Here is a 13,700-nt window from a genome sequence, read left to right on the forward strand (position 1 = left end):
ATTTTCTATTAATGTGGGACAACCCAACAAACATTCAAACATACCTAGAAACAGGTCAAGTTGAATGAAACCATTCAAAAAGTAATTAGTTGTTTGGGGACTGCGGCCATCTTGAAATTGGATTTTTCATTATCTGCTATGTTCTACTAGTCGAGAACTTCCATTTGATACATTTTTGGGCATTTTTCATAAATAACTGTGTCCAACTAGTCAAGTCTTTTCATTTGATACCCATATTGATGGTGGTCATCTTAGATTTGCATTTTTCATAAATAACTGTATTCTACTAGTCAACCCCATTCATTTGATACCCATATTGATGGGGTTGCGAAAAATATATATTTGGCGCCATTTTGTGATGGTGCTCATTTTTTATTTGAATATTTCATAACTAACTGTATTCTACTAGTCAAGCCCTTTCATTAGATACCCATATTGATGAGGTTCTGAGAAAACATGTAATCCGCCATTTTGTAGTGGCCGCCATTTTAGATAACTGTATTCTACTGTATTCTGTAAAGTCAAGCCCTTTCATTTGATACCCATATTGATAGGGTTGTGAAAAAAATATATATGACGCCATCTTGCGGTGGCGGCCATTTTGGATTTGCATTTTTCACAAATGACTGTGTTCTACTAATCAAGCCCTTTCATTTGATACCCATATTGTTGGAGTTCTGAGAAAATATGCAATCTGCCATTTTGTAGTGGCCGCCTTCTTGGATTTGCATTTTCATAAATAACAGTGTTCTACTAGTCAAGCCCTTTCGTTTGATACCTATATTAATCGGGTTCCGAGAAAATATGTAATCCGCCATTTTGTAGTGGCCGCCGTCTTGGATTTGCATTTTTTTTTATAAATAACTGCATTCTACTAATCAAGCCCTTTCTTTTGATACCCATATTAGCTATTCAATATAGAATTATTATACAAATCATTCAAAATTTCCGAAAATCAAAAATAAAATACTCAGGATAATCGAGTCTAAAATTCCGGATAATCGAATCCCGTATAATCGAGTCTCCGGATAATCGACTACTGTACTACTGTACTAAATTTCCTCATCTTTCAAAGGAAAGCAACAGTATCGGCTTATGTAGCGTACTTTTTGTTGTAGAGTCAGTTTGAGGCAACATAGTCCGAAACAAAAAAAAAGTTCTATAACTCTGTCATTGTTGAAATTCAAACATATGAGTAGAAGAAATATGATTGTTTATCATCTCCTGAGAGAATTTGGAAAAAACATATTTTTTCATGTGAGAATAGTGTTTTCTGACTTTGAGGTGATGAATCAAAAATCAAAAGAAAAATGCACAAAAAACAAATAGAAAAAAATTATAGGAAGTTGTGTCCAAGATACGACCGCATTGTTGACGTAGAACTACGCTGTTATTTTATATAAGTCGCTTGTTTATACCTTCGGATATTATTCTATAGTAGAATAATCTCTGAAATGATTTTTTCATTGTAGAATCAGTTCACGATAATTGATTGATGATTCATTCTTGCCCTCGCAAAACAATCGTATGTCGCAATTTATTTCATGTCAATGCATTGAAAATTTACCTCGAAGGCTATTCCGGTGGCCTTTTTCGAAATTACATAGACTCGGCTAAAGCCGATTATATACATGTTGCACCAGCACCATTATTCTATATCCCATAACTACATCAATATATCTTTGGCACCGCATGTAAACAACAACAATGACAACACTTGCAAGTATCAAATATCATGCTACATGTTATTTAGTATTGCCTCAAAGGAATCGCACCTCTAGATATCGTTCGTACAAACTAAGCGTAAACCAAGTGCCAAACAAGCGTTCACCATAGCATGCATACAGAGCCATACACTGGTGGCTTGAAACTACTAGCAATAAAAACATTTCTCATCATTTTGCGCTATTCTCAAAAGAAACGCTTCTGTTAATATTACTGGCCTCGAAAAGAGTTGCATTACTTTCTCATGCTCGAGAGAAGCGCAGCAGTCACCCTCAGTGGAGAAAGTTTTGCTACTGGCAAGCAAAACCTAATCACATACAAAATTCCAGAACATTTACTTTCTTGATGACTAAACAAGAGAAATAAACTCTTTTTGTTAATAACAACCTCGAAAACAGTAGCAATGCTTCATTTTGATCAATATTAGCGCAAATGCAATCCTAGTTGAAGGCAGTTTTGCGACTGACACGCGAACCCAAATAACATATAACATTCCAGTAAGACATTCAAGATGCTTGGTATTCCCAAATAATTTTTTGGTGCACAACCTTAACGTCTGCTTCGCCATAACGTCAGTTTAATGTATTGATGCATTCTCAAAGGCACCAACGAAGCCCTTATGAAGACGGAAAATAAACAATGTTAACTGCTTGGAAAAAGACTGAATTATGCCACACAGCTTGTACTCTGCTGAAACACCCATCGATGCGAATTCGCTGTTGAGTTTGTCAAGAGCGACCGCCTCCACCACCAGCGGGGGGAGCTTGATTTTGGTTGCTGTCTGGGCGTTTACATTTCACTGTTGTTCGGTGCGGTGTCACATTCGCGAAGGCTCGGTTTAGTGCGAGCGCTTTTCACTGCACCAACACCGCGTGCATCATTAGATGACGCTTACCTTCCTTGCCTCGATTATATATAGTGAATATGAATCCTACACTGTATATAATCGAGTCCGCCCTGTACTTGTTTCTAGAGAAACTAGATAATTGTTCAAATTCAATAGAATTTTTTTTCAGTGTAATGTCATTTTATTGTCAAATTCTGTTTACATATATTCAAATTTCAAATTTCACTATTTAATTCATTTTGAAGAACTAATACATCGATTACTCCTTCGGTTTCGTTTATAATTTTAACGTACGTGATCAATAATTTCAAAATTTTTGTTTTCTGTAACCGAATTCAATCCGAATCGAATCTGAACAGTCCAAAGAATTCAGAGAAACTAAAAACTAAAAGATTAATTGAATATCCATTGAATCCGAAGAATCTAGTGTATCCATGAAACTCAGAGAATTCGAGGAATCCAGAAGAACCAAGGGAGTTAAGAGAATCCAGAGAATCTATGAAATAAACAACAAACAGAAGATTTTAAATATCCAGAGAATCTACAAAAGCCAGAAAATCCTCAGAAAAATCACGAATTCAAATCACCAGTTTTGGAATTGCAGGAAATATAGACAATTAAAAAGGTCAAATACAGTCGGAAAAATTATAGAAACCTAAGAATCCAAATATTTTTAAACAGGCTGATGATTATGAGAAATAGAAAAAATAGAGAATCAAGAGCATTTTGAAAATCAACAAAAAAGCTAAAATCCTAGAATGTCTAAAAAAATTCAAACAACTTCAAAGACCTGGAGGTTCTGAGAAATTCAGGGAAATCATAATACTTCGAGAAAAAAAAATTAAAGACAGTCAATCTAGAATGTCCAAGAGATATGAAGAATTCAGAAATCCTAATATAAATTCAGAGAATTCATATATATAAAAAACGGAAAATCAGACAATCTAAAACACTGTTAATTCCAAACGATCTATTGAATCAAATTCACATTAAGTATATATCCCATTACGATTAGATCTTCTACACAACGTTTTGCAAATAAACTCGGTCGATGGCTGCAGTTTTTTAACCTTGGGCGACACCATTTCTTCTAAAGTCTTGCTCCACTACCAGCCATCTCGCTCACTGAGCTTCTTTTCTTCTTGTCTGCTCCATATTCGATGCGAACATTATCTTCATGGGGGTGATGTTCGGTGTTATACCAACATGTCCCGCTAATCGCACTCGTCCAGCTTCGGCGTCATTCTGAATGCTGGGTTGGCCGTAGAGTTGTGTCTGATCGTGGTTCATTATTCTGCCCCAAACTCTGTTTTCCTACGCATCATTGAATCCGTAGAATCCAGAGATTTAATAAAATCCAAAGCAGTCGGAAATTCTAAAATCATAATTATTCCAGAGACTTGTAATTATTCCAGAGAATGTGTATACTAGAGTTCAAACCCCCAAAGGAATCAAGAAACCCATCGAAATCAAAGAATGTAATGACCCAGAAGATGGCAAGGAATTCAATTTATAGACTCGAAACAACTAAATATTCCGGGAAATCCATTCGGAGCCAGTAAATCCGTAAAATTTTAAGAACCCAGATTTTAGATTCCATAGAATTCGGAGAATATGGACGCTAAATTCCTAATTCAGGAATCCAGAGGAATCCAGAGAACAATCCAAAGAAACTGAAAATTTTAAGAAATAATTCTAAAAAAACATAAATCCAAATAACCCAAAAAATGCAGAAAGTCTGAGGTATTCGAGAATCCAGTTTTGTGAGAACATTGTTTACGGGGAATTTGGAGAATTCAGAGAATAAAAAAAATCCAGAAGATAACAGTTCAGCTGAAAAGTTCATAAGATTGACGTCTAGATGCCGCTTCTCGCAAAAAAACTGGCGCGTAGAAGTATATCCTAAGGTGAGGCCGTTTCGTCACAAAGTTGGTTAGGGGAGCGGTATATGAAAACAGTGCGGAAGAAAGCAGAAGGGGAATTATTTGCTTGAAGCGTAAAAGAGACAGACTGATCACGAGCGAACTTGGGCACAAGCGTATTGTGTTTTGTTTACAAACAAAACACAGTAGACTTCCAAGATGGCTGAAGAGTGGTTTTAGCAAGTTGGCCCACCTTAGGATATACTTCTAGGCGCCTTGGTTAGAGCATTGAGAGTGAAGCAACTTTTGTTATTGTGAATGCAGAAATGCAGAAGGTTTGAGGTATTCGGGAATCCAAATTTGTGAGAACATTATTTCCGGGGAATTTGGAGAATCCAGAGAATAAAAAAAAAGTTGATGGGTCTGGGCCTAGGGGCACGGACGGTGATTGTGTGTAGTAATTGCATTTGAAATGAGTTTTTCTCTTTTGATACGTCGACTGGAAGTCCTGGAAAAACCCGTTTCCTGTATAAACTTGTATGCTTCAACGGGTTAGATGAGATAACGTGGTAGAATCCGAAACCACATTTTGTTCAAAAATGTACACAAAAATACCATTAAAGCCATTATTTCCCTTTTCTTCTGTTTATTCATTATACAGAAGAAGACAAAGAACCTAAAACTAAACTAAAAGTCTGATCTCATTGGGTGCTTTGTTCTCCTTATGTATAGGAAAGGGAAAGGAGAATGGGCAAGTGCCTTCGAGGAAGTGAAGCGGGCTTCGAAGGAAGACATATATGAGGAGCATAATATTAAGATCGCTATCATAATCATAATCTGTCATCTCTGATATGCGTTAGTATACCCTTCCGATCTTCTACATCAGCAGTCAGTTAAATTAATTAATTGCATTTTTTACATTACCAAAAACATGCTCGATATTATGACATCCTGGGGGGGTCTCCGAAGCCACATTGGTTGCGCGTTCGCTTAGTAAGCGATCGATCGTGAGTTCAAAACTCAGGGCCCCATTGACCATCTTTGTGTTGTTACAGAATAACTACGTTCACGCAACAATCATCAGCGATGGAGATCGATCCACGGTCGAAATAAGACCGATTCATCCATACAACTGCTCTGCTCTGCAGAAACATCGGGCTGCTGTTCTATAAATAACTCAACAATGGATCAACGACTGTCTCACCTGTCCAGTCTTAACTGTGGATAATGGAAGATAGAAAACTCTTTCGCCTAAATGGCTACTGTGTAAATGTGTACCATTTGCAATGGTATAGAAGGGAATACTCTAACGCCGAAAAAAAATTGCAACTGTGTAATGTGATAATTATAGATATGATAAATATGTGACATGTACACGATTAAAATTCGGCTCTGTTACAGCTAAAATGCTAATGAGCCTAAAATAAACAAAAGGGATAAAAAAAAATTATGACATCCTGAACCACAATTACATAAATTGTTAGTAGCAAGACCTACACGATAAAAACGTTAATTGAGCACGAATAGGGCAGCATACAATGCAATAACTGATAAATGCCTATTTTCAGTAAATGGAGAGTAATTCATTATACCCATCAACTCACATTGTGAGCTAACGCCCGAATTTAGGCAAAAAGATTGCTCGTTCCGTCGTGGGGAGAAGCGAGTGGTTAGTGCAATCGAAAGAAAACATGCCCATTTTAATCGTCAAATTGTTAACTTTTTTTACTATATCCACTGCTCATGTATTAAGCAAAAATAATTGCTGGATAAATTTCCTATCTAATGGTATATAACACAACATATGTCGCAATAACGATTTTGATTCATATGCGTTTAATAAACTCTTAATGAATCGTTACATTTTTCGTAGAGTTACCCCCCGAACTAGAAATCAAAGACATAGTCCTATGTTAAAAATCCAGAAGATAACAGTTCGGCTGAAAATTTCATAAGTTTGACGTCTAGATGGCGCCTCTTGCAAAAATCTACTTGACTTTCACAAAGCACCATCTTTCAATGGATACGTGTCAAAATTTGACAGCAATTGGTCAATTGGTTCGTGAGTGACAGCATTGAGAGCGAAGCAGCATTTGTTATTGTGATAAAAATGGAAAAATCACAAATAAATGAAAACGATGGCAAAATTGCATGAATTGGGTTTCGTATTGCTTCCACATCCACCGTATTCACCAGATCTGGGCCCCAGCGACTATTCTCTGTTCGCAGACCTAAAAAGAAAGCTCGCTGGCAAGAAATTTAAAACCGATAATGAAGTGATTACCGAAACTGAGACCTATTTTGAGGAAAACCCGGAAGAGTACTATAATAATGGTATCAAGTTACAAGATCGCTATAATAGCTGTATCGCCCTCGAAGGCAATTGTGTTGAATAATAAAATTGAATTTTGCAAAAAAAAAAAATAGTTTTACTTTGTTACCTTATAAACTTTTCAGCCGAACCGTTACAACGAATCCAGAGGGTTCAGAAAACCCATCCATTCCAGGAAAATTTTGACTAACTTTCAGAGAATTCGGAGATTTGATTCCGAAGAACTTATACAATTTGAAGAATCTAAAAATTCCAGATAATATAAATGATCTGGAGTTTCTAGGGAATTCGGTGAATCAGGTGAATCTAGAAAATCCAAACAATCCATAAAATTTAGAATATCCATAAAATTTCATGCCAACTCGACTGGCCGTTGGCAGCACCATCTCAGATAGCAGTGAAACGTTGTGGGTGTAAAGACATGGGTCATTTAAGTAACTTTGCGTATTTAAAATGTTCGAAAAATAATTAGACTACTTTTTGGAAAAAGCCATTTTTTTTCTTAATTTTTTACAAAAAATCATAATTTAAAATCTATGATACCTACAAAATTCTTGTCATAGGGTGAAATATAGGAAATTGTTCAAATTTTCACATTTTCATCAAAATTTCATTTTCACATACAGAATTTTAGTCAAAGAATGGAATGTAGGAAAATATTTTGGTTTTCATTAAAAATTATCAAAGGATTACTTAGAAAAAAATTCAATGAAAAAAAATATTTTGAAAATTAAAATTCATTTTTCTTGAAAACGTATGCTTTTAAAATTCGGATAAAAAATAGATATAAATAGCCCTTAAAATTTCCAACAAGTTTTCCATACATCGGACGATGGGCACATTTACATGTAAAAAGTTTTTCGAACAACAACTTTTTCTTTTTTTTTCTTTGAAAAAATACTATCAATGTTGAATTCGTCACATTTTTATGTATATATTATCGGAATTTATATGCTTTGCTAACTTTTCTCTATTTAGAAACATGTCAAGAACATGTCATACGTGAGAAATACACACAAAAATGTTACGAGCAAAACATTATTTTTTCCAGGAGTCTTAATACAAAAATGACTTATATTCCAAAAACTATAAAATACAGAAAGTTGATGTCTTCGACAAAAGTTTAGATTTTAACAAGATCTAAAATTTTGTCGAATACACTATATAGCTATCTTGACTCTAAATACAATTAGGATAAGTTGTATTTTTTTCAAAGAAAACACGAAAAAGTCTAATTCTTTTTCGAATATCTCAAGTATGCAAAGTTGCTCAAATGACTCATGTCTTAACACCCACAACGTTTCACTACTATCTGAGATGGTGCTGCTAACTCCTAAGACGAGTTGGCATGAAATTCGTCTATTCCTAGAATCCAGAAAACGTAGAGAATCTGTGAAATTCGGCGGTACAGATTCAAAATATCGGAAAAGACTAGAATTTAGGGAATTCAGAATTCAGAAAATCAAGACAATCCAAAGCTGCTGAAGAATCTATAAAATTCAGAGAACTTAGAGAATTCAGGTAATTCAGGGAATTAAGAGAGTTCAGAGAGTTTAGAGAATTCAGAGAATTCAGAAAATGCAGAGAATTCAGAGAATTCAAAGAATTAGGAGAATTTAGAGAATTAATAGAATAACGAGAATTGAGAGAATTAAGAGAATTAAGAGAATTAAGAGAATTCAGAGAACTCAGAGAATAGAGAAACAAAACATCTTGAATATCAAGATAACCCAAAGAATCACGTAAAAGTACAGATTTAGGAGACACTTTTTTAAAATAATCCGGAGCGTCCAGGGGATTAATAAAAGAATCCACAGAATTAACAAAATTTTCACCTTTTCATAGTTTCACTGATTTTCTTTCCATCTTGCTTCGGACAATCGATAGAATCGATTCTAAAATGAACAACTTATAAAACTCGTCGGAATTAAATTCGTAGAATATAACAGAGGAGGAGGATTTTACGCATACGAGGATTGTTCGAAAAGATTTTTGAATTCCCATGGGTTTCGTACGAAGATAAGCTGATAAGTAAAGTACAATGGAGGCAATTCGGGTCGCCGTGGACAGAGCACCTTAGCAATGCTGATGCGATGACGTTTGTTTAGTGAGAATCTTTCAAAAAAGAATTGTTTATTTATTATTGCAATAAAATTCAACCCTTGTGCCTAAATCTGCTCTGCGTATTTAAATCCGATAATTTTTATAATTGACATTAATTTTTAATTACCGATTTGAAGCTGATGCGGAATAAGGTGAGTTAAGAAAATGGATTCTCTTCAGTTTTCGCTGGCGAATCAGCGTACATTTTTTGGTTCTATTCAAAGTAAATCTCACCTGTCTCGTTAACAATTTTTTTCAACCAAAACCTATCAGTCTTACGAACTAGTACTTACGGTCGCCGTCCTGTTGCAATGGGTCTTCACAATCTCCGGGTTTCCGTACAGCTTCAGGAACAACAGCGTTCCCTGGAGAAGGAAAATGAATAGTGCTTTCAGCATGATAACTATTTAAGGGAACAATTTTCCACCGTGCTTATGTTTCAAACCAATCCGTTTTCCGAGTGGATTTACACCGAGTGGTAGGTACTGAGCACGAGTCAATTCGCCGCCACAAAACAATGTCTGCTTATGACACACTTCCGATAATGTTTGATCCTTCACGTGCGCGCGCTCTACAAGTGCAAATACGCGTAAATATCCCGCGGTTGACAGCGGAAAACAAGGGATTTGCCCAGGAGAGATTATTTGTAGGTGACAAGTCGGGCTTCGGTTGGAATCTTTGTTGTGGATCGACGGATCTGTTCGGAGGGAAGAACCAATGGAATGGCGTAAAAGTAGACAAACAAATATTGATTAAATTGATTGAAAAGTTGCACCGTTGTTCTGTTCGAGTGTGACATCATTGTATGAGTTTGTTCCGAAAAATATATATCCTATGCCCAATCGGTGCGACCTCTCGTGGCATCGGATAAAAAAATCACACATTGCGAATCCCAACAATATGTAACCATTCCCTTCCCGTATAAAACCGGATTGTATAATCGGTTGTTGAATTTTGAAGTATCGTTTTCGAAATGGATTAATTGTGATAAGAGCTTGCGGTGCGATGATTTCGCTGCCATTCATACATGATGCCACCGGCAATCGCCATTGTTTTGTGCGATCAGAGATGGATGGCGGTGGCGGCAGCCGGTTTTAATGATTTTCAAATGGATCTGACTCGACATAACACAATCCCTCACCCACACACGGCGCTCGTAACCAATCTCGTGTTCAAAATTGATGCTTTGTGTCCATTATCGGTGGTCGGCGGTTGGCGGATTGTTACGAGCTTCCGTTTATGGCGCATTAACAATTTGGGGGATCGGAATTAACGATTGCCTGCGATAGTTTGCGTCGTTCATCGGGGGATTTCGGGAGCAAACCTGGCGATGAGACCTATCCCGCCGATGGGCCGGATTACCATTTATAGAATAACATAAAGCTCATCTGGAGTTATTGTGGATTTGTAGGTTTCCTCCAACAACTGGGCCAGCCATCACGTGGATGGGATTGTGCAAAATTGTAGCTTTGTGGTGCGCGGGTGCTTTGAGAAGCTGTGCACAAAGGACGGTCCCTGTCAAAATTTGGCGTGTGCTTTGAATCGGTTGAATAATTTATTTTTCCTGTGACAATATTTTCAATCATAGATAAACACCAATTCGTGTGTGGTTTGGTAGCCATTAGCAACATTGTTTTGATTCCGATCGGAAGCAAAAAAAAAAAAAAAGAACGGTGTTAATTAAGGATTATCGCTCGTATGCGGTGCCAATTTGTTTGCAGATCAATGACTCACGCTCATTAATATTTAAAACAATACGCCAGCCGAAGCGGAAATGATTAACAAGCTGATTCGCCGGCGGCCATGAATATCTGTCCGTTTTGATGCAGGGTGGTGTTGGCAAGCAAGAATGGTGGTGTTTAATAGGTGGGAATTTAGTGTCATAATGCGGTTTAGGAACATATTTATTCCATAGACATTGGTGTGTTTGCGAATGAAAAGTATCCAAAACCGATTAGTTAGGGATTCAGTAAAATATACAATGAAGGAACCATGAATGTTGAATGAATGAGAATGGAATTACTCTTCATCTCGTTGGTACAGATGAGCATTTCTATGTGATACTATGGGACATGTGAAAAAATGCTGGCAAAATAAAAACAAAACCTTATTAACTCTTCAAGTTAAATTAAACTTTCAGCATTTCAACTGGGAAATAGAATTTAAAAAATCCAATTAACGATAATCATTACTCAAGATAACTCAAGATAACAAGGCGAAAATTATTACACGTATGACTTTTGCGAAAAAAAAAATCTTGCAAACAATATTTGAAGAAACATTAGTAGAGAACCTATTGAACTTATACTTTAAAAAAAAATCCAACAATAAAACATTGAATTGATTTTTTTATTCTTGTTTACGTACATGTTTTTGTTTATTTCAGAAATGATTAATAAAACAATAATTTAAAATTAAACTGAATGAAAAATAATTAATTCATGATCTATGAATATTTTAAACACGCAGTCTGGATTTTTAATCAATAATTTTCACTGATTAGGTAATTTTTGCGCAGAAACCCAATTGTTCTCAGTATATACTAGAATCATTTCTGGGCTCAATTTTCGCTGAAGATAGTTTCTCCGCTTGAAGAAAAGTTGTTGATGTAAAAAGGTAAGTTGCAATAACTTTCAAGGTAGCTTGGAAAAATATAAAGAACTAGCTGACCCGGCAAACTTCGTCCCGCCCAAAATTTATATTTCGTTATCACATCCACGTTTTCTTACTAAGCGCTGTTCATGGGTCCAATCGCAGAATTATTCATTGATTGATCTTCTAATCTACCCTTTAAAATTAACTTTTACTATAAAATTCTTAGTACTTCTACCAAAACTCGACATTATAATATCACATGCCTAGAACCTCCACATGCCAAATTTCATTTCATTTGTTCGATTAGTTCTCGAGTGATTCAGAAGTTTGTGTTTCATTTGTATGACAGCCCCCTCCTAGAGAGGGGGGTGGAGTGTCTCAATACCGTTAAAAACATTTATTGCACCCTAAAACCTCCACATGCCTAATTTGGTTGTATTTGCTTGATTAATTCTCGAGAAATTTAGAAATTTGTGTTTTTTATTTGTATGGCAGACCCCCCCCCACCCCTTAGAGAGGGGGAGGGGTCTCAAACTGTCACGAAAGCCTACCCCGGCCCCAAAAACCACTACATACCAATTTTCATGTCAATCGGTTCAGTAATTTCCGAGTTCATATGAATCAGAAAGACAGAAAGACAGACAGATATCACTCAATTCTATATATATATATATATATATATATATATATATATATATATATATATATATATATATATATATATATATATATATATATATATATATACAACTTGACACAACCAACACATTTGGTTTTTATTTATATACACTCGACAAAAAAACTATTAGAGGAACAGAGTTTGAAGTCAAAAATTTCAAGTGATTTTTGACATGCTGTATCTTCGTGAAAAATCAACGGTGTACATCATTTTGAAGCTACAACTTTCAGGTATTAAAACATTTTACGCAGGTATTTTTATCTTAGTGTGTGAAGGTGGAGTAGGCAACAATATCGGGAAGAAATGAAAAATCTATTTTTCTCTGTTTTTTTAAAGATTTTTTGGACTAACACAATTTGTTTGCTAACCAACTCAATAACAAATCCAATGTTTTTAATTTTAATTTCAATTTTGAGTAACATTTTCCAACAGTGCATTTGAAATGTTATTTTTCCTAAATAGTTCATTGATTCTCAAACAACTTTGTCGAACATCATATTTTAATCAGACATCTGGATTTTGAGATACGATTTTTGAAAGAAAGGTCGGTGATTTCGATCACGCCCTTTTCAAAAATCAGTCGTAATTTGAATTGGTCATATGATCCTTTATGCAGAAATCTTTATTAAAATTAATATTCAAATCGTGTTTCGGATGTGTTCGGAATTTGAGTCAGCGACAAAAATGGTATTCTGAATTTGAGACAAATGTAATTGAACATATTTTTCGTTTTTTTACCATAAATATGTATTCGTAAATCAATTTTATTGTAGTCAAGTGAAAAAAGGCTTTATTGAATCCAAAAATCAAATCTATTTCACGGAACAGTACCATTTTGAGTGATGAGCCACTGTAAAATACATTCGATGTATGTTTTAGGAAAAGTAGTGTAGGAAAATTATGTTGTGACAATGTAATTTGCAAGAAAATTGACTAAAAGTTATAAAAGGCTCTTTGACCCCCCGTGGTAAGTAAACCTATTTGTGTGAATAAACTTTGAAAAATTTCGATTCTCGTGATGTTACACTGTCTTAAAACACTATTTCTTGGAACGACTGTTTACCGCAAACTTCAAATTTCACCATAACTTTGCTTTAGCTCTTTATTCAAGTATTCAATTAAGTGGTGTTTATACATTAGAATGGTGGTTGGTTGGAATTTCATTTGAGTTGTTATAGAAACAGCAACAAATACAACGTGAAAACATTTTTATGAAAAATTTGCTTTTTCTTGAATAAGCCCATTTTTAAGCTTGTTATTAATATGTGGCCCAAAAACTTGAATACTTACAAAATTCTTGTCAAAGGAGGAAATGTAGGAAATTGTTAAAATGTTCATAAAAAAACAAAAGTAAAGATTTTCCGAAATAAAGTATCTGAAAATTATTACTTAAAAACTCTGAGACCAAAAAATGTTGGTTAAAGAAGAAAATGTGGGAAATAGTTTATGTTTTCATTCAAAAATATCGAACAATTTAAAAAAGAATATTTTTAAAATTAAAACTCATTTATTTTTTTGACGTAGGATCAGAAACAGGTCACGTTTTTATGAAATGAA

General features: G+C 35.1%; 1 protein-coding gene across 12 annotated transcripts in view; it reads right to left on the bottom strand.

Moving 5' to 3' along the window:
* LOC129770678 (collagen alpha-1(XVIII) chain) overlaps window positions 1-13,700 on the bottom strand; it is a 742,307-nt gene that overhangs the window by 153,006 nt on the left and 575,601 nt on the right. For all 12 annotated transcript variants that reach the window (XM_055773649.1, XM_055773645.1, XM_055773650.1 and 9 more), the window contains exon 6: window positions 9,163-9,234. In XM_055773649.1, the coding sequence (XP_055629624.1) occupies window positions 9,163-9,234 (72 nt within the window). The remainder of the gene's footprint in view (window positions 1-9,162; window positions 9,235-13,700) is intronic.

The sequence above is a fragment of the Toxorhynchites rutilus genome, chromosome 2 (genome assembly GCF_029784135.1).
Source record: "Toxorhynchites rutilus septentrionalis strain SRP chromosome 2, ASM2978413v1, whole genome shotgun sequence".
NCBI lineage: Eukaryota > Metazoa > Arthropoda > Insecta > Diptera > Culicidae > Toxorhynchites > Toxorhynchites rutilus.